The 22,023-nt window shown below is 40.2% G+C and overlaps 2 protein-coding genes across 5 annotated transcripts in view; both read right to left on the reverse strand.

Moving 5' to 3' along the window:
- LOC128886815 (hemicentin-1) overlaps positions 1-22,023 on the reverse strand; it is a 221,167-nt gene that overhangs the window by 75,781 nt on the left and 123,363 nt on the right. The gene's annotated exons all lie outside the window — the stretch shown is intronic.
- On the reverse strand, positions 17,486-20,255 carry LOC128886822 (uncharacterized). Its single transcript, XM_054141998.1, has 10 exons — positions 20,117-20,255; positions 19,759-19,946; positions 19,506-19,631; positions 19,315-19,432; positions 18,908-19,169; positions 18,640-18,756; positions 18,457-18,547; positions 18,216-18,352; positions 17,988-18,120; positions 17,486-17,718 (listed from the first exon to the last, which is right to left on the reverse strand). Exons 1-10 carry the CDS (start codon positions 20,127-20,129, stop codon positions 17,665-17,667), a joined length of 1,239 nt encoding a protein of 412 aa, XP_053997973.1. The 5' UTR covers positions 20,130-20,255; the 3' UTR covers positions 17,486-17,664.

The following is a 22,023-nucleotide window of genomic DNA, read 5'->3' on the forward strand; positions in this document are numbered from 1 at the left end:
ATGTTGAAGCTCCAAAATTTTCAATAATTCATTTTCGTGATTGGCAAATATTCCAGCAACGTCAAACACACAAAATTATAATATTTTCGCGTTCTAAAATTTCGTCCATTCAACAGATCAAAGCAACATATTTTAAACATTTCTCTCTATATTTGTGAAACGTCGCAGTAAAAAGTCAATCCCCTCGATATCACAGAACACATTTCATGAAATGACACAGCACGCGAACGTTTCAATATTTCTTTCGTATCGTCGCCAAAGCTATAAATATAGCACATTTTACAGAAATATGAAATGATAAATCACAGCATAGTACAGAGTACCGAAACAAGTATTTTTTGTCTTTCTCCGAATATGCATCTTCTTCAGGTATCGCGATCTACGTAAACATCTTAATAGATTGCCGAATTATCGGCTTTAAAATCAGAACGAGTACGGCAAAAGTAAAGCGAAAATGTACGCTATAGTTGGCCTGCTATCCAAATATTAATTAGAGTTAAAGGTGAACTCTGAAAGCCAGGACTGCTCTAATTTATTCAGGCGCTCTATAACCATGTTGTAAACGCGGTAGTAAATTTCGTAGTCACAACTTATGATAAATAAGAACATAATTCTTAGTTAATTCGTGCCAAAACTCGGCACAGTCAAGAGAGAATACCAAACTTGCGGAACTGAAAGCGTTCTGGAAATTGACGACTTAAGGTGTTTTAGTAGTGGTCTCTGTGACACACATAATTTCACATGCCACCTAGTGAAGTTCCCCTAATTTCGCGCAAACGAGCCCTACTAGAAGAGCGGCCTACTTTTAACGAGAAAATTGAATATAGAAGCAATGTAACGATAACCTCGTAGACGGAAATCTCAGTTGTTCGTTTGGATCGTTTCATAGAGGAACAATAAATCAGACAACGGTATACCTATTCGTTGATGTAGTTTCGTTCAGAATTCCATTCCGTCTCGCGCGTTTCCGCAATTTTCCAAGCGTTTCGACGACAGCCCCAACAATCACCTCTGGCTGCTGTATAAACATATCGTCCATAAAAGTTCCGTTCACCATTGAATCGAAACGCTGTCTCGGAGGAGACAATAATCAGACAACGGCTTTCACGCTTCATAAGTTATCCAAGTATCGAAATCCGATAATACTTTCATGATATACTACGCACGGACAAATCCTGTTACGGGATATACAATACGCACGGGATAAGTAAAAGGGGATGTTTCCCACCATCGACTTCCTATACTTGATGGAACATTTGTGTCCGTAATATTTCTTTGGAACAACTGTGATCCGTAAATATACACCGTGTACGATCTACGTGAACGCCTCATTTTTTTACGTTCTATATCCGAGTGCAGAGTGCAAGGATCGCAGAGACACGTCTAAAAAATGTATGACGTCAGCAATGGACCGAGCGCGGTCATTTTCGCGACTCGCGGTGTGACCATCAAATGTTAAATATAAATTAATTAGACTCGATCAAGTAGATTAATAATCGGTTCGACTGTTGGAGCAAATTGATTCTGCGATTTAAATGGCTAACTATGCGCCCATTAATCGATTAACTGAGCGCTACTAATTATGGTAGAACACACGATACACGAGCCGTGCAACGGTACAACGAATTCAACACAGCTGGCTGACTTTGGAATATATTCCGATCGAATAAGTTGCTCCGCGGATTGCATATGCAATGACGGCAGCAAGAACAGGACACGGGCTTTGATAAATCTTTTTGCTTCTTTTGCACGGTCATATCGCGGCTATGGTGATTCCGGCCGAGTCACATATCCTCCGGTGATTTTTATTTCTTTTCCATAGTTCCGTTCGGAAACGCTACATGCCTGGTTGATGATTGACGTGTCCATCAACTTCGACGGATCGATACTGGTCGCATAAAAGAGTCTTGTAAATCGATTGCCTTCTATTTCGTTGTAATTTCGTATTATTTTTCACGCTATTCGAGTCCCCGCTTCGAATGTAAGTTTGATTAGTTACCAGTAGGAAATCAAATTAACTGTGATAATAGCTAGAAATACGTGGAATCGTCGAGATCTCGGGAGTCCTCGAAGGGTTAATTATTTGAACTGTCCATCGTCCATCATCTCATCAATTACTCCATGGCTGATTAGGGTATAGTTAGATCGAATAGACTGGTCAAACTATTAATAATGTCACGTCTAAGGCAGTATCTGCTAGATGACACCTTCCGATAAGTTCAACTAATAGATTCTCGTCGAAACTCGTTAAAGTCATTCGTCGTGTCAAAGATAGTAGTATCGCCGAATCATGAACTGCTCATAGAATTTTCTAAGAATCCTTTCCGAGTAAATTCGAGGCCATTTCGAGTGTAAGTTTCATGCCACCCCCATCCCTCCATCGCTGATAATACCTGCCCCTACGCGCAACATTTTAATCTCCGCTCAGCGTCAAATTCCACCAAATGCAGTCATTAATATCACCTATAATCTCTCTCATAAATTGACCATGTCATTGCCTCGCGAGCGTTCTCTTTCGCCAGCGACGAGGGACCGAGCTTTAAACTCGATTAGCATTTTAATGCCGACGTTACAGGCAGCGAATGCTAAAATCGCGGCCAACAAACAGGAATTGATTCTCGACGATTCCTCAGGAGCCGTTCCCCATTATGAGCCACGACTGTTTCGAACCACGGAAAACGGGGCTGGAATTTATTAACGAAACGCGAGCATTTATCACGGTCCGGTTCCGTCGACGAAATTACGTATTCAGATGTCTAAGGCCCTCAACGAGTCAGAAATTGCGCGTGCTTCAAGGTTGGCCGCGAAACGTTGAGGCTGAGCCTCGACCAACGAGAGAACCAATTTTCGAGTAAAACTTTTTGCATCAACATGTAAATTGGCCGCAGATACGTGTGCGTTATGGGCAAAGATACGGAATACTTGTCGGCGCTGGCTTAACAGGAAATTAGATGATCCGTCATAGATAGATGCGTCGCGAAAATTTCCTGGGATATTTCCATCGAAACCTGGTCGAACGATTTTCGTTTCACGCGTGTAATTACGTTCCTGGCCGCGGAGTGGAAGACTGGTAATTAGAGAGAAATCAATCGACGTTTGCTGATAGATATAAATAGCTGGGAGTGTGTCAACTCGACTGATGGCCACTTATCCACTGGATCCAAATTGCGTATTATCAAGCTAACGACAGTTTGGCCAGTTTTCATGAATGCGAATGAAATGTTTACTTAATTAATTGGCGACAGTGCTCGTCTATCTAAGGATGAGATATTTCACTGTTTCATATTACAAGCCTCCAATTTTGGAATCATTCACGGTATTTCTGCGGTGCCTGTTGCTAATAATATCGAAAATTATCGGTGGTCAAACGTAATACCTTCATCGAGAATCTGTTAATATTTCAATCGTCATGTTTCGACGTTTTCGAACGTGATGGGACCAAAAAAAGCTTTAGATACTCATTTAATTTTGATATACAGATCAGAGGACGTGCGATGTTTAATGAAATATTTATTTGCTTCCTCCGAGCATGATGTGATTTTGATTCAAGCTGTGTCTATCGAATATTAAAGAACTCTAGGAATAATTTCTGTTCCTCGATGGGGTATCCATAAATGACGATGCAAAGTTTTAAACTAATATCTTAAATCGTTTTTCGTGTTATAAAATTCCGATGATGCTCCAGTTTTTCCGTGTTCAGGCTAGGATATCCTTTTGATAATTACTCGCTGACCTACTTCGCGAAGCTGTAGAGATTGTCCCTGAGAAGATGATCACGACGCGAAGTCCGTCTTTTCGTTCATAAAATGAATTTTAATCGCGCTAATGTTATTAATCGTTAATTCGTCCGATGGAAAAACTTGATCAGTATTGAAATCATTTTTATAGATATTCCGTCTACAAGAAGCCTCCCGAGATCCCTAATATACCTACTTCGCGAATTGATCCTTTGAACTCGACGACAGTTCCGTTACAAAAAGCTGGCATATTAAACGATTAAACCCTTCTTCTACCATGATTGAAGAGTCGTGGAAATAAAGAATTTTGGACTACTTCAAAGTGTACCAGTTTACAGCTTAGGTAGCTATTTGTGATCGCTACGAACAGTTCAAGATTCAATGAAATATAAGATAAACAAAGACTGTCGCTTCTAAGTCGCCCATCGAGTGCAATGGATCAATAACTCGAATGTAATAGTACCAATGCAGTGACAATTCGGTCGTTACACCTCTAGGTAAATGGTCCCTTTTTTGAACGCGATCCTCGTTCGATATATTTCACCAACGCATGATAGGGATGGTACTTTAACATAGAACGACAGTAGGAGGGGAGTCGTGGTCCTTAGTCTCATTTGCTTGTGCGCAAGAAATACGCGTCTACTCAATAGTGGAGAGCTTGTTATAGGTAGAAGGTCTCATGCAACTGATTGGTAACCTTGTTCGTCGGAAAAACACCGACTCTTGCTTGCAAAACTGTCCCGTTTCCGTGTAACGAGCGAGTTATCGTTGAATTGAATATACATTCAGACCCATAAGTATTCGTACGGCTTATGTCTATTGAAGTAGTTTGCCAACATTAAATGACAGATTCGATGTTTTCAAATAAATTATGGATATGTACATGAACAGGCTTTACACATGTATACATTTCTAATGAACATTTTTGAAATCATCAAACTTGATATTTAATTTAAACAAATTTCTTTCGTCTAGATGCAGAGAGTACGAATACAGTTTTCTTTCCTCGAACAACTGATTGGTGCCCTATTACAAAGTTTTTCCTCGCAGCCCAGTGGTCGATTATATATGTAGTAATCTCAACGAGCCAGAGTTATTACACGGTTGTCGCAAACTTTCGGCCAAGGTACGGTTATTAAACTTATCTCGAGAATTCTCAGCGAAGCGGGGTTTCTATTTTAGAATTCGCTGCATCGGTCGAACGGAGGGCTAGTTGTCATAAAAGGCACGATTTCGGTAGAAACGGATCCAATAAACTAACTTCCACTATATTTGCTATTTCATACTTCCGGAAGATCCATAAAATCCGACGAAGTCGTTATAGAACTGCTTGCACGCGGAGTTTATCTTCAATGCAGTTTTGCTTCGAAGAGGTATTCGTCCCTCAAATTTGCACGTTCGTTTACTCTGGGATTTCCACGTGTTGGGCAAGTTCGCGTGACCCTGATGAGAAATTGAACACTCGCGACGTAATACCTAAGCGCGTTTTACGTATTCAAAAGAGATTAGCTGGCTATGGTTACTCGCCTGCGTGGCGTGCGAGACGAAGAAGGAAGTTTTACGAGGAGAGCACTGGCTTTCGTTAAAATAATTTAAGCGATCATGTCACAAGATACTCGGGAAGATTATCCAGGAATGACTCTGAATAAAACCGACGAAAATACGGAAGACAAAATAATAGGGTTGCCTGCGTCCATCTTTTGGATATGGGGGTGGTAGTATAACGATTTGGGTGGTCATATCTTGGTATACGGCTAGCTTCGTTATTATTCTAAATGGTCATCTTACTGCCATCGAGAACTTGGACATTCTAGATGTTCAGAGTTATATTATGGCCCGCGTATTGCTTTCCAAAACTTTGTCATTTTTCATTATTACCAATTCGAGCACCAAGATAAGCTTCACCATTTTCCCTGAATTCCACGCTCGCATAATTTAAGTATCATCGAACCATCGTGACCAGTTTTGGACGATCTAAACTGACGCGTAAGTAAGACAACAAAAATAAATTCGAAAATAGCATCCGAGTCGAACCAGAATCGAGGATTCATCCGTCGAGTATCCACTCCATCATTGGAGTCTGTGATTCGACCCTCGTTGAATGCATTTCATTTCGGAGGTAGTGCTTAAAGTCACATTTTTTTTTTTACGTTTTCGCTATTAGTACCTTTCTTGCGACGGGTCAAACGTGGTCGCAAAGTTAATGGACTTTGGTTAAAAACGAATCCGTTTCCGCGGAGTCATTACAACGTTTTACCGCTGACGGAACGAAGTTCGATAAATGACGAAATTTCTTGCTACGAGGGAGTAGATTTTGCGACGAATCGGGTCAGATAAAATTTCAGTGCTTACGAAGCAAATGGTATAAACAATCGGCGTTGTGATATATAGCGAGTCGCGTAAGAACTCCGGGGGTAATTACGGCGGAATTAATTAACCCGTTAATGGCCTCTGCTGATAAATTGAGTGGCCAATTTTATAAGGCTCTTCTGTCGTTTTTCTCTGTTTAAACTCTTTATTCTTTATATAATATAACGATTAAGTTTTTACTACTTCGCCACGATCGCTTTACGTTACACAAACTTTTATACATTTGAAGGACTTTTTCTGGTCGAGAGTGAAAATACGAAGAATTCCATTTTACGATGAGAAGCAACGTGATACTTTTTAACAGAAAAGAGCAAAGATTCACGACTCACCACCAACTATTTATATTTCCAGATCGGTGCCATGGGATAAAGAGGGGCTCACCTGAAAATATACAACAGAATTAGGTTAATAGCGTTACTAGATATGAGAATAGACGATATAAACTCCAGTTTATTAATATCAATGTCAGTGTATCATCTCGATGGAGCTGGTTGGAATGCTGGTGCAACATTGAAACGGTTTTCCTAATTCAGACTTCCATTTATCAATAATTCAGGCCAAGTCTAGAAGTAGATACCAATCAACTCCGCAAAGCTTCTGTCAAGGCAGTCTCCGTAAAATCCAAGCGCCGCTGCGAAACGCGATTCATTTGTTTGTTTTTCGTTCCCGGGGCAGCAGACTTCGAGGGCGCATCGATTTTCAATGTCAAGATAACGTCCAATCGAGAGGCTCTTTATCAGTCGATAAATAAGTGCGAGGGTCGTGCTCGAGAGGCCCATGAAATTAGAAGCGTTTCGTGAGATCGACGCCGCTGGTGGTGGTAGGGGCATTAAAATGTAAAGTAAGCAACGACGCGACGTCGAGAAACGAGCGTCGGCTCGTGGAGCACCTGCAGATAACGACGTTCTATCATGGGGCCAGAAAAACTTGTCGACCCTAGGACGAAACGATATCCTGCATGCTTAATCCGTTTTGGAATTATACAAATCGCCGGCGCATTAGCATGAGGACGGATGGAGAACAAATTTACTTAGCGGAACGTGGAATATAACTAATCTGGAAGGCGTACCGTCCAAGTAACGCATGACGTGCATGTTAATCGGGGAAACAATAAGCCGAGGTTCACACTTGGCGCCAAAGAAACTTATCGTGACACGAACGTGCTGATGTCATCGTCGATCAGTGAGCGCGCCATACACCTGTCGCGTAATACTTTTACGAAGGCGAAACCTTTGATGTTTTTGTCCTCCGTGTTTTCAGATTAGCCTTGGCAAATTAAATTGATTGTACTCGATGGGTAACCATTCACTGTAACATGTTCGTAAAAAGGTACGGAGTTCTCCATTCAGCGTATCCTGTAATATCGTTAATTTAACCGGAAACTAAAATCCAGGTATTTCCACCGAAACCAGAGTCGTAATCGCGTTATAACCGTATCTGGCCAGAATCATTATTATCACGGTCGAAAGAAAATCAACCGTGAACAGGGGAGAAAGTAATTGAAACTCTCATCACGGAACACACTCGAACGCACGGTAAAAGCACGCTCTGTTGAGAATCCGATGAAACCGCTGGGCAACAGATGAAGTAGGAACAAGCAATGTGGACATGCACCCTCGATGAAGCCACACTTCTATTTGCGGCAATTCGAGTACTCCGACGCAGTTAGGAGATTGGCTGTTGATTCATATTTGCTAACAAGTTTGACGACGTTAGGTACGTCAAGACGATTGGCACAATCAAATGTTAACGGAACACGGAACTTCACCACTTAGGGACGGGCGTCTCGATAGTTGTGTGTCGTTCAATTTTTATAATGGTTGCAATGTTTTTAACGTCGCCTCGGGGTGGAACAAACCGCGTGACAAAAGTGTCATACGTTATTCGTCGAATGTTCGCGTGCTTTGATTCGCAATCGTTTACCGATAACGAACGAAAATAGTCCAAGTTCGGAGGATACCAAACATTCGCCATCAATCATTTATCCATGCTATCAGGTATTCGGCGAATGACGAACATTCATTATTCGTTAATCGGCGAATACCAATGAGTGAAGCTCTCTATGGGAACTGACTGCGTATAAACCTGGGAATGAATGTCTGACGAAACTGTCATTTTGATCTCTCCTATTGAAAGTGTACAAAAATAATGCATATTGCGTAATAATATATTTTTTTTCAATGACCTGCCAACAATGGCCATTTTGGAGAATTGTTCACCCGTTGCAGATGTTACAAATTATTCCATCCAAGAACGAAATACTTAACGTGACATGGTTGACGATAATTGCGGCCAAGATGCTAACGCAATTAGATAAAAAGCTTCTCAGTCTCTGGTGGTATTGTATCGAGCCTGGGAAATGTACTTCGCGAAGTATCTCGATGTCAGCGAAACGAGGATCAAACGACGAATTTTACTGCTACAGAGAAATCATAAATTACTTTTTTAATAGAAAAAGAAGCGAATGTATGGTAGAAAACGATGTAAATTTTGTTTTCTCGTAGTAGTGTAATTTAATTTTTACGGTTAACTTAGAGTAAACAAAAAAATCCTGATAGTGTAGTTTTCGAGGAAAACTGGTCTTTTCTTCGTGTGCACAAATAAGGACATTCGCCCTAAACGATACTTTCGGTAATTTAAAAATGTTGTGTCCTCAATTGTGGACGCCAGGTCTGAAAGGGTTCACTCTTAAATGATTTTTATTCCAGGGTGATAAAATAAAATTCCCGCGGCTGAGGGGTTAGAAGAGTATTACGTGTAAAATTCCGTAGAAAATTGGTAAAGGCAAGCCAGTAATAGCAGAGCGTTAGCCGTGACGGGAAACATTGAACAAAGGTATCGAAGGGCGGTATGGCATCCAGGGCGTCGATGGCGTGCAGACGATTCGATCGCTGATAAATCTGATTTCTCTTCTTTGAAGAAACACATTTCCGTCATCAACTGCGCCTCCTTTCGCGATTCTCGCCGTGAAAGGACAATACACGTTGCATTGCCCCGCTATTGATCGGGGGCTGCATGCTTTACAGCCATATCCAGTCTGTGCTTCTTCAATTTGCTTTCGCGCGCCTTTTCGCGCGTACAAAGAAAATGTACGTGTGCTGTGCTCGCATCCAACGCGCGAGGAAAGGGAGGAATGATTCCCCTCTCCGACAGGATATTAGGTTGCGATGATGTAAACGCGAATGGAGGCTGTTCTCGTGCCTCGCTCTAATTTCAGCGACCTTTTTCCAACAGCGCATTCAGGAGCGTTAAAAGGATTAAGAAAAAGTATGCTTCAATAAGATTGCACTGCGCCACGAAAAGCAAGGGAAACCGCGAATTTCTTTGGCTACCCTTCTCGGTTTTAGTGAAAGCTTTCTCGTTTCTGTGACCATGACTCGGTGCTGGCTGATAAAATAACCGGGAAATGAAAAACGCGACCCGGTGATCGGATGGGAACGATTGTAAAACCTCGACGAAGATGTTACCCCGGAAAGAGACTTTAAACGATTTTCCGTCGAATAATACTTGCATTTATGGATGGACTTTTAGTGGGCGTGGGTTCGGTTCTTTTTGTTAAAGAGAAGAGGTTTAATATCGAACATATTACATCTATCGCAGACATTTATTAATTTTAATCTCAACGTTTCCTCGGGCATTTTATAAGGTCGCGCATCGAGATCTTTGTATTTTTCCATCCCGGGGACAATGGTTGCTGGAATGCTGTCCAATTATAAAGGTTAATTATAAAGACTCCAACCCCGGGGCCTGTGATTTATGAAATTTATAGATCGACCAATATCGGCGGAGTTTACAGACACAGAAGCACTCTGCATAGCGAGGACTGCAAATTGCGTGTTGCAATTTCGAAGAATGCTATTAAAACGCTGTTCCGGGGAATAGAAATACAAAACGGAGGGACGAGAGTTATTTTATTCAAGACACCGTCTGTTTGATGGACCGTTGAAAAATTCATATGGTTTTCTTTTCTATAATTTCTCTTGAAATTTATGCGCCAAATTCAGATCCATTTGCATAGAGGGATGAAACTGTAGTGCTAGGTCCTCGAGACAACGTCGCGTGTATGCGAAATAGACGATCGCGTGAAATTGAATATTAGAGCGATCTGTGTCGCCTAAGATCGCGGATTAGCATTGATTCCCGCTTCCTCGTGGCGTATTAAATAAAATTTGTCACGTTCGATCGAGGGTTAACGCCCAAGTATTACGTTAATAAGGCTTTTATGCCGGAGCCTTTTCGCAGCGAGCGCAGGCCAATTTATTCGAGAGCGGAGTATAATGCTTTCCCTTTGAGGGACAATTTTACTATTAATCCCTATTACGTTGTCAATAAACTTTTTCCAAAAAACCCGTCGCGGCACTCGGCTGCGATGCCGTTTCGAACAGTCATGTATACACTCTGCGCTGGAATAATTAATGTATTATCGATAGGACACAGGAACACGCTGTGCGGAAGTATTACGTTCCATTACGCGAGTCATCGTTCGCCAAAAAATTCGCGTCATCCTCCAATTTGCGTATCGATTTTCGAAAAATCGCAAACTGTATCGGTCCTGCCACCGGTATTTAGATTTCTTCGTAATCGTCGAAAAAGAAATGAATAAACGATGCATTTTGGTATTACACGCAATGTGCGCATGTACATTTAAAAAAAAAAAAATATAAATCGTGAAAAATCAGAGGTGATTCTATAAATACAATGGAAAGATAAAACGTAGCTTTACGTATCAGTTTTTACGCAAAACAAAAATAGAATTAAACACATTCGAAGCGATTAACGGCTTAGCCAATTTTCCATGTACCATTCGACACACTTTGTAGGTGAATCTGGATTTATTTTGAGCTTCGAAACGCGTTTTCAGATTGAAACAATGAAACGAGTGTAACGTAATTTTTAGCAGAAAAAAAGGAATATTTGCTACATACTTTAAAGTAATTTCAATTATAAATTCTCTTCGTAGTCCGTCGAATGAACCTGTGTATCCATAATTCACTGTTTCCCTGTCGCAATGTAATTAGTATCTTAATGTGGCTACATCACACTAACTAATGACGTGGAGTACGTAATACTTGGCAGCTATAGTATTACAGAGTGCAACGCATTAGTTTCGCCATAAAAACAAGTATTAATTCATGCCGTTAACGTGAAAAATTTTAGGATGTTATTTTACAATTACATTACGGTGGATCACGCAACTAGCAGAGAATCTAGTAGCGGTGCTTCCACTTCATAATAGGTAAAGCAGTTTTATTCGAACGCGAGTGGTCATAAATATCAACCAAATGAATGCTCTTCTATTCATGTCCGCGATTATGATCACGATCCACACCATTTTCATTCTTAACGGCAGGTGTATTTCGTTGAGTTCCTAGCTTTGTTCAAGCCGAATAATCACCATTGTGATTCGAAGTAGATGTAATGTTTGGGTACACGAATAAGATTGCGATCAATTTTTAACCTAGAATTTAAGACAACTAGCCTAGAAATCTTCAAGTTTCGAACATAGTAAGAAGTTTTACGTGTACAGAATATCGAGGCTACCTAAAATATGATACAAGGAAGTCGACAAGAACGGCCCAGAAGTTATCGTGGTAGGTTTCGGCTTGACAAGTAAAATTTGTCTTCGAATTTCGTTAAAAAAAAAAAAAAAAAGTACGGTGACCTTTCATCCAACCCAATGCATCGCACGCGAAAATCTTGACCGATTCCTGACGCTGCGATTTCTCATTCAAAAATTGAAATAGTTTCATTTTCCGGGTCACATAACCTTTTACATGGCGGCCCCCTTGACAAGACCTGAAACGAATTTCGTGATGTAGGATCGAGTCAGCTTTAGAATACACGTAGTTGTATCCGCTATGGTAAAGAAGAGCCGGTCGCAGCTGAAAAATCTTCCGAGGCACGTTTCCTAACGTGAACGAATACCTTTCCCGCTGTCTTCCGCCAACAATAAGTCACCCGTCCTGAGTGATAACTCGACGTCTGTTTCTTTCTAGGCGAACGTTTCAACGTACCGCAAAAAATTCTTTGGTTCGCCGCTTATTTTGAGAAATGCTCGACAATAAACGGATTCGTCCTGCGTTTTCTCCGCGACTTCGTCGCGCACGGAATAAATAAATTATACGTATGACAGAAACTTTGCGAGAGGACTCATCGGAAATACGCGAAGCTCTCAGTAATTGAACTGTTCGTTGTATAATTGGTATCGCAAAGTTCATTTTCTTTTAAAGAAAATTTCAGGCTCGACGAAGTGATTTTATTTGGTTCTTATCGCATTGTTTTAGAAACTGTGATCATCATTTATTTCAGCAGATTAATTTCATCCCAGACACACGAATGCCAATCCGATTATTAACCGTGCAATAGATGGGGGGGACAGGTACTCTTTCTCTGAAGAAAGAGGCACTTACCAATCGAATCTGGCGAATTATTGAAAGGCTAGACTTAAACTTCTTAGCCGGTCCTGCCTTTGATGAAATTGCGAAAAGCTCGCCAATCCGATGAGATATTACGAATCCAGATTAATGCCGGCGAATTTTTCTGTACAAAATTCATTCCCCGAGAACGAAAAGACGTTTCAGAATTGAAGCATTTTCGGAGTCGAAACACATTTGGAACATTTCGAAAACGACCGCTTGTCCCGCTAGAGCACTGAAATATCACATTGTGCGACGCCATCGAATCATTTATTCGAATTATATATTTGATGGAAATATTTTATGCAATTATTCTCGTCGATTACGCTAATGCAAACTGTGTATATACATTTCCCAAGTTATTTGCAACTATCGAAGCGTTCCAGGATTAACTCTTACGATCGTCATAAATAAGTTATTTCATAGAAAATACAGTTACGAAAGGTCTCAAATTAACTTTCAAACTGTTACCAGTTTATTTCAACTTTTTATCATAAAAGTACCTTTCCGATTCATATAAACAACTTGCACGTATAAAGTAATTGCAACTTTGTAAAAGGTACGAGCTAGGAATGGAGTCAAATTTTTTTACTTCCTGACAAATAATACAAAGCTTATATTCTCTAGTTGCTTTAGGCGAGTCTCTGTGCAAAGGCACTCGTACTCGCATTTAACGACTGTCCATGTGATTAAATAAACTTATCGTTGCGTTTACAAACAACGGTTCACGATTCGCTCCGAAAACTGCGACACGAGCTGCGTGAGAGGTAACGCTTTTTGTTCAATCGCCCGGAACGCGACAAACGCGGTGTGAAATAGTTTGTAATCGGGAACGCCAGCTGCGTGCGAGCATGCAATTAAAAGGCTGGCGCGTTTTCCGTCGTCACCTGATGGAGTTCCTCGTAAAAATTTCACTAGGAAAATGTGTCAATTGCGTAAGCCTTCAACGATGGAAGTTACACGGACCACCGAACCGCGCGACTTTCGTCCCGGGTGTATATTTTGATTCTGTTTCCGCTGATTGAACGATCTTAATTGGCTCCGTCCCCGTTCCATTCCGCGCTCAACGCCGCAATCCTATGCCGGGTTTAAAGTGATTTCCGATAGCGACCATATCGTTGACCATCGAGGGTACATGCTGGTGAATGAATTTTTTTTTCCTACGGATCACGTTGGTCGCAGCCAGCGTTGTTATGATATCAAGCCACGGTTGATTGAACTGTCGATTTTGAGGTTCGTCGACGAATTGTTCAATTCCTGGGTTCATCGACCCGCGGGCACTTTAGATTCGCAAGTACGAAGACGGGTTTCATAGCTGTTCCGGAGTAATCTTTCCTTGGGGTGGTTTTCATTTTTTCGATCTGAATTTTTTTCGTTGGGTAAAAGCAAATATATTTTAAACGTTGTCAAAATGCGTTCGATGGAAAATGATGCGAAGGCATCGAGAGTCGCGTTTAAGCGTTCTACTTTCGAGGGAAAACATTAACGTCGTTAGATTCGAGTCGCGTCAACGACTTATCGTGCAGTACCTCGCGTTTTACAGAAAATCTTAAAGTATTACGCTTTTAAAGAAAAGTTCCGGTTAAACAAAATTATCTTAGAAAAAATTCTTTCCCTTTCGTCGTCGCATTTTCTCTCGACTACTCGATGCCAAAGGAAATTGGATTGTCAAGAAAATACTGTTTTAAAGATTGCTTTCGGAGTACAATTAAAGGAAAGAATACGGAATTCCATAAATAACGTTAGTTGTTGCGATCTTGGTCGGTTTATTTATTGAACGTAGTTTGTATTCAAATCTGGTAAAATTGTTCGTCTATTAAAAACATATAAATCAACGCGTGATTGCATACCAGTAGTGAAGACACGTAATAGGTTAGCCGCGGTACGTATATTTTTCAGTAGTACGAACCAGTATTGGTCGGACCAGACCAATCCAATGCTTATACAGTCAGACCCATAAATATTCGTACCCTCTATGTCTATTGAAGAAATTTGTTGAAATTAAATGGTAAATTAAATGGTTTGTTCATATACATATTTATAATGAAAAATTCATTTGGTAATATAAAAACTATTATTTACCTTAATCAAACTTCCTCAATAGACATAGAGGGTACAAATTAAATATTCATTCATAAATATTCCTTTAGCATTCATTCGGTTTAGCTTTTACGATCGTTTAATCTCCATTTCAGATATCATTTTAATCAACTAATTTTCCGACTCAATTAAAAAGATACCTATGCGTGAAACGAAACTCCCGATTGATGAAGAAAATTAGAAAACGCCCGTTGCCCTTTGAGCACGAACCTCCCGGCTGGGTCACATTTTATTTCGCTTTAACATCTAAAACATTCAAAGGAGCAGGCTCATCGGTGTACGCGGTTCTCTGGAGCCACGAATTAATTGGATAAAAAAATCTTTTAGCTCGGAGGGAAAGTGCCTTCCAACGATTGAGCCATCCTTTCGCGACGGACGGAAAATGCATTCTCCCTCTTCGAAAAATGCAATTAGTGCACCGCTTCGCGGAATAAAGTCACGGAGGACAGTCGCAGACAACTGAGGCTCTATTTGCGTTATCACCGTTTAAAGAAACGAACAGGAAAAGAAGGCGACTCCTTTTCGAATGATAGAATTCGATTTTCTTTACTACTCTCTAGAATCTTTACTCTACTAGAATTCTAAAGATAGTAATAGCTGCGGCAATGTGCTCTATGAAAAACAAAAATAAGATGAAAACATTCAATAAATAGATTCAAAGCACCTTCGTTTGAAATACGATAAGTCGAATTCTTTCCTTGTAAATTTCAGAAAGTTTCCTTGCTTCTCTTTTCTAGTTCGGTGTATCTAAAACTAGTGTCTTCGTTTTTCCTACCGTGCTCATAAATTCGATCACATTACTCCTCTGTTCCAAACGTTCTGGCTGGTTAAATACGCGACAGAGACGAATTCTTCCTCTGCTGCCTCGTTTATAAGATCCTTGCTTCGTAGATTCCTTTCTGCTTGTTTAATTTACACCCCGATTTATCCTGGCATACTCAGAATACTCCGATCATCATGGTTCGAGCTATTTTTTTTTGACATGTCTATTTGCTACTTCCGCTCTGTTGCTCTCTGTAGCACAAACAAAGGTAGTGAGTACAAAAAATAAACAACAATGTATCTAATGAAACAAGTATCGGAAGCAGGACTCAACGACGCCAAATTTCGCGTTTATGCTACCGCTATCTTGATAATTTAATTAGCTCGACCACCGTGAACCGACTCAAGCAATTCCACGCGTTTATTGAACCGCATCGAGTCGTTTCGATTTTTCCGCCGGTCGGTCGCCATAACGATAATCGTCGATCCGAATAATAGCGCGCGATTTAATCAATTTCGCGCGCTTATTAAGACAAATACTAAACTGACTGCGCAGTAAACGGTAATAATAATACTCGTGAACGTAACGTCGACGTGTCGTGCCTGGCAATCGTAATTACGCTGTTTGATTTTACCGATTCCATTCCGGTTCGGGTAGCTTTAGATAGGGCACGCAGTACACGCAGAATATCAGTCTCATAAGAATTTCCTCATAACGTCCTATGTGTATTTTAACGTAGAGTGACTCAACAAACCGGCTCGCGGAAAGCACACAAGCACGTCCATTCCCGCGCGGAAAGAAAACACACCCAAGGAGAGTATATTTTCCATTATTCGTAAAATAGACGTAATACACATCCGTCGTATTGCTTCCTTCCATTTTCTCCAAGGAAAACAGTCCGTATCCTCCATTGTTCGATCACACTCCACCGCACCCCGCCCGTCACTTTCCACCTACTGGTAACACTTCGATGCGCTGTCTTTCAATGGAAAAAGCTTCTTGGAACAGATCTGCAGAGAACCATGGTAACACTCCCACCGAGAAACTGGCAAGTGAACGCAGGATGAACATCGGCGGACACGAGACTTTTCATTAACACTGGATAGGCTATCGAAATTGCGCTGAAGTTTCGTGAGATCCGGGACGAAACGATATTTTCGGAATATAGTGCTTGCGTATAAAATGATACGAATGAGTATCATCAGGAACGACGATTATAACTGCAAGAATATACGTCGCGAGTGCAATTGCATAAAATGCATTTAGCAATTTATCTACGGGTCATGGAATATGTATTCCGCATTTCAGTTCTATATGCAGTTTGCAGAATCGTTGGAGAAAATTGTGTTTCCTCTAAATTCACTCTGACTCTGTGAATGATGAGTAGAAATGGAAAAAAAAAATGGAACGTATCAAAGAACAGCTGTTCGCATTAAACGAGCGTTCCTTTAAATAATATTGGATCGATCGTCCGCAATTTGATTCGAAAGAATCCGTGTTACTATAATCGTAAAACTATTCTTACCGTACGATACAAACGTGAACTGTCAGTTTTACTTGTTTTCAGTTGTTTCGGAAATTGTCCCACATTTCTGGCATACACACTTCGTGACAAAAGATTCGAAGAATAAGGTGATGCTTTTGTACGCTGCAATGATTTACTTTCACGCGGACAGTTGCCGAGCAGTATGCGATGCTCGAGTTCTTCCGGGTTCTGTTGGAAATAAAAATTGTAAAGGGATCTCGGGGTGTTTTCGCTTATCCGATGAAACAGACAAAACAAACCTGGAGCCTTACAGATATTTTCCTGCTGCGATTTCGTCGAGGAGCGGACCATTCGACTCGCCTCTGGAGTGCGCGCTTTTTCGCAACGAATTATTCACAGACAAAGCGGTACTTTCCAAGAATCGATAGCCAAGATGCTTCTTTAATAATCGTGCGGTCGAGATCGCTTTACGAACAGAGCGAGCTCAACATCTCTAAAACTTAATAATGCGAATTCGAGCAATCCGTGCCTCGTCAGCTATTGATTTGCAGAATGAATAAATCGATAGGACTAATAATAGTTGGATAAAGTGTAATAATTATATTTTTACGTACACCAAGAATATCATTAAACAGTGTTATTAAAGAATGTTATTAAGAGTGTCATTAAAATTACTTCTGGATCATAAATTTACTATAGGCTATATAACTACACTACGAAAGAGACGCATGGATGCAATATTTAACTCGTCTGAACCATTACGCGTAGATGCATTCCAGTAGTCACGACGAGCTATTCCCTCAGTGACATCAGCATCGTAAAATACGACATGCACGTTTTGAAAATCTTAAAATTGAAACGCGTTTATTAATAGAGATTACTTGAATTACGAGATATTTGCGAGTATCTATTTCGCGTGCACAGGCTGTGTCTGAAATAGTTGATTGAAAAGCTAGAAAATGGAAATGCAACGTGTCAGTACAGCGTAACATGGAGTTAATATCTTTGATGTTACTTTTGACACCTGTCAGTTTTGACACCATTCCTCCTTACTCTGTTTTTATCAACATTGGCCAGCTATTTCAGAAACATCCTGTGCACGTATGGGTACGTACAATTCCATAGTTTTCTATGTTCAAGTTATACATGCCGCCCGCAGACAGAGTACACGGTATGCCAGACCTCATTTGCATAATGATTAGTAGTTTTTGTATTCTCACCGGTGTCTGGTACCATTCAGAAGTATACCTGTTACAAGATTCGACGAACGTTATACTCGAGTCGATTGTTGAAGTAATTGTTAGGGATTACTGAATGATTGTTTCTTGGCATCGGAAACATACAGATCCTCTCCTAGTTGCAAACTGTGATCCACGAGCCTTTGCCCTGGCAGACAGGTGAAGAACAAGTGAAACTGTTGTCCCCCAAGGAAGAGGGCAATTCTGAGTGCTTCGGATTTATTGTCTATGTTCATCATCGTCTGATATAAAAATGTATTAATGAAATACTGTGCCACGCTACGGAGGCAGAACCTGCTGTACGTCATTTTCGTATACATCTCATTATTAGTAACATTGATCTTACTTGAACAGCTGTCACGCTGATACCGATCATGATGAACCCAATTTGTAACAAGAAACTTTTTCGATTCATATTTTCGAGGAGTTCGTAGAAGCTTCAAACATACAGAGACAATATATTAATGGAAATAAATAACTTGCCCGTTATTCTGTTCTTCTATTTCATTGGTAATTAACGAGTACAAACTGGATTGCTTTCTTGTGGCTCATCGCGCACTTCCTAAACTGCCGATATATGACCCTCTCATCGGAGATGCTATGAATGTCTTCAGAGTTAGTTTTTGTAGCTCGTTTGATCTGGAACCTGCGACGATTACAAGTGCTCAAGTAAACGCAAATTTTTTGTAACATAAATAATGTCAGTGATTTCTGTTGCATGAAGATTCGGACATTGTTAAAATATTTTATAAGCGCTCAGCTACATGCAGTGTTTAAAGTATTACGTTTATAATTACCCGCATATCGCGAATAATCCACAAGCATGGTGACTTAGAAGCATGTAGAAGGAATCTACGGCTAAAATAATTATAACCACCGTAACCGCGGCCAACATCGCGTGCATATATATGGGAAAGAAATACTCGTTATCGTCTACTAAGTAATCGAGTCTAAAAAGTTGGATTTTCGATCGAGTCTCATTCAATGGTAGAATGACATCAAGAAATATAGGCATTATTGGTAGCACGATGAAAGTTGATCCGAACGTTAATAAAGTCCCTGAAAAATACGTGGATAACTTTCTTGGATTAAATTTGATTAGTCTACACTAACCCTAAGACCGATATACCCATAGAAACCGAAAAGTTCTTCATAACTTTGTTCCATACTTGTGTGAAAATAAAAATTGTAATAGTAAACCTACTTCTATACAGTAGAGCAACCGTATTTCCTTTACCAGAAACCTTATCTAACACATAAAGTTCATCCGTTTGCCTCAATGACTGCCACTCCTTAACCACAAGGTCGTACATTGCTCGAAACTGTAATATTAGTTTTCTTAATTTTGTTCGTTATGTCAGATTTCTTTATCAAATAGAACGACTACATATATACTTGTTCTCTGTTGGCGTTAAGGTTTACGATCTTTGTCGATGCAATCCCTATTGTAACCACGACCGGTACACATTCCAGGATCCCATCCGTGTCTTTATCGCGGGACGCAGTGGTGATTTTTATAAACTGTCAAATAGAACGTTCAGATTGTAATACGACACCGTTCACTGTTCTGTATATGTTTGTGAGAATAGTACATGGTATCTAGAGTCATAGTCTGGCAACATGTATAACGAAATATAGTTTCACTTACAGTTGGCACCAACAAGCTCACTAAATTAAATAAATAGAAATAGAGGACAGAATTGCGAATAAGGCTCGTTTGATCTGGATGTTGTCCTACGAGTATCAAATACCTCCTGAGTGCACTGTAATATGGAATTTCTCCGGAAATAATTTTCGAGTCTTCGTTCTTCTGAAACTCTGATAAGTGTAACGAACCTATGTATGATCGATGAAAGCTGTAGTAGATATCAGAAGTAGAGAATAGTTTTGAACACATTTCATGACGACCACGGTTCCGAAACTTTTCGAGACACAAGTACAAATACGTATCTGTTCGTGGCCAGAATGCAATTCTACGACGTTCACTAAAATACGATAAGTCTCACCTTTCGCAGACATACTCGTAAAATTAACTCTTCACTATCTCTGTCGATCGTTTCAACGATTCAATATTATACGAACAGATTAATTGTCTGAACGTACCAAACATGTAAACGAGACTGACAGAGTGTTTTCTGTTTCGTGTTCATGCGAGTAGTATTCACTTTCTCCGTTCTTAGGACGAACGACGTATCCACAATCGGCTTCATAATTACCGGCTTCAAATATTAACACTTTCCTTTAAGTCGCTTCTTTCGATGCGTCTCACTTGAGTTTTCGAGACCTGTAATTTTCACTTCTGCCTGAACTTTTTTATAATTAGAAAATGATGTCATAATGCATGGCTGTTATTTCATCTACTGGACGGAAGGAGATAATTACCATTCGGAGAGAGAAGTGAAATATAATTACTGCGTAAGGCATATGGCGCGTGAAGACCCTAGAATGTTTGAAGGACTGGCAATGTAATAGACGTATTAATAACACCGTCGCTGTCAAATTGATTGTCGGGTGGATCTGTAGTGGGGTAGATTCTACTATACCGTTTAGTTACGCCGCCACTGTGCAAGTCGCCTCTTCGCTATTCCTTTATTCCCCACGATTGCTTAGACACCGAAGGCGCGATACTAAATACGTTTACCATTCGATGAAGGCACGATTTTTAGTGGTTACTGCACAGATGTCTTTGCTATCCACAGGCTTTCAAAGATTAGGTGAAAAGTTTCTTTACTTGTGAGTATTGAATTACAGTCTACGTACTTTTGGCAATCTATTTGAAATTGACACCCGTGTTTAGAATTACCGTGGTACGTTTGTTTTAGCAAATATGTTATTGTATCTCTAAAATAAAAGTCGTGGCGTGTGAAAAAGACAACTACATTTGAATTTGTAATGCGTGCTGGCTGCAAGTAAAATGTAAAATGCAAGTAAATATGGTTAAGCCGAGCGTAATACAGGGGTAAATTCTCTATCCTTTTGGTGATGTTTTGACATTTTAATCGTATCATCGCTCTTGTCGATGTTTTCTTTTCAACGATACATCATATAACTGGTGAAATCCCACAGTCCTTTCATTTATGCACTTTACAACGCCTCTGTCATGATACGATTAGTGTTAGTGCATGTATATTCATTATTCGGTTGTTTCAAATAAGGTCGCGGACAAAGTGGAGGATGCAACTCTGGTTAAAACTGTGTTGAAACACAGAGACATCCTTTCGTCGTGCATGTCTATTCTTTTCTTTTGTCGTTTCGAGGGGATAGTCAATCCACGGAGTATTCAAGAAACAATTTTTGAAATTTTATTATATTACAATAGCTATACATTTTCTGCGCATTTTGGAAAAGTATTCATTCTTGTATCTAATAAACATACTACAGATACTGTTACAGAGACGAACGAAAATGACTTTGTTACGTGTTTGACAGTCCAGACTGATGCATCAGTAGGTAGGTCCCACTTGGCCGTAGGTGGCGCTAGCTTCGCGCTTCGCATAACTTCTAATACAGAGATGTAGAAATGTAGAATAACTAAATCCTCCAATGTCTCAACCATTAAGCGTACATGCATTCCAGTAGTCACGACGAGTTATTCCCTCAGTGACATCAGCATCGTAAAATACGACACGCACGTTTTGAAAACCTTAAAATTGAAACGCGTTTATTAATGGAGATTAACTTGATTTACGAGATATTTTCAAGTATCTATTTCACGTGCACAGGCTGTGTCTGAAATAGTTGGTTTGAAAGCTAGAAAATGGCAATGCAACGTGTCAGTACAGCGTAACATGGAGTTAATATCTTTGATGTTACTTTTGACACCTGTCAGTTTTGACACCGGTCCTCCTTACCCTGCCCTTATAAACTTTGGCCAGCTATTTCAGAAAGATCATATGCACGTATTAGTACGTAC

This window comes from Hylaeus anthracinus, unplaced genomic scaffold (genome assembly GCF_026225885.1).
Source record: "Hylaeus anthracinus isolate JK02 unplaced genomic scaffold, UHH_iyHylAnth1.0_haploid 11985, whole genome shotgun sequence".
Taxonomy (NCBI): domain Eukaryota; kingdom Metazoa; phylum Arthropoda; class Insecta; order Hymenoptera; family Colletidae; genus Hylaeus; species Hylaeus anthracinus.

Bases quoted from the DNA above. Each gene is read 5' to 3' on its own strand.
- LOC128886822 (XM_054141998.1), bottom strand. The intron at 19,170-19,314 runs GTAGGTTTACTA...CGTATTTTTCAG, and splicing joins GGTTGCTCTACTGTATAGAA to GGACTTTATTAACGTTCGGA. The intron at 18,757-18,907 runs GTAATTATAAAC...TAATCGTCGCAG, and splicing joins GGATTATTCGCGATATGCGG to GTTCCAGATCAAACGAGCTA.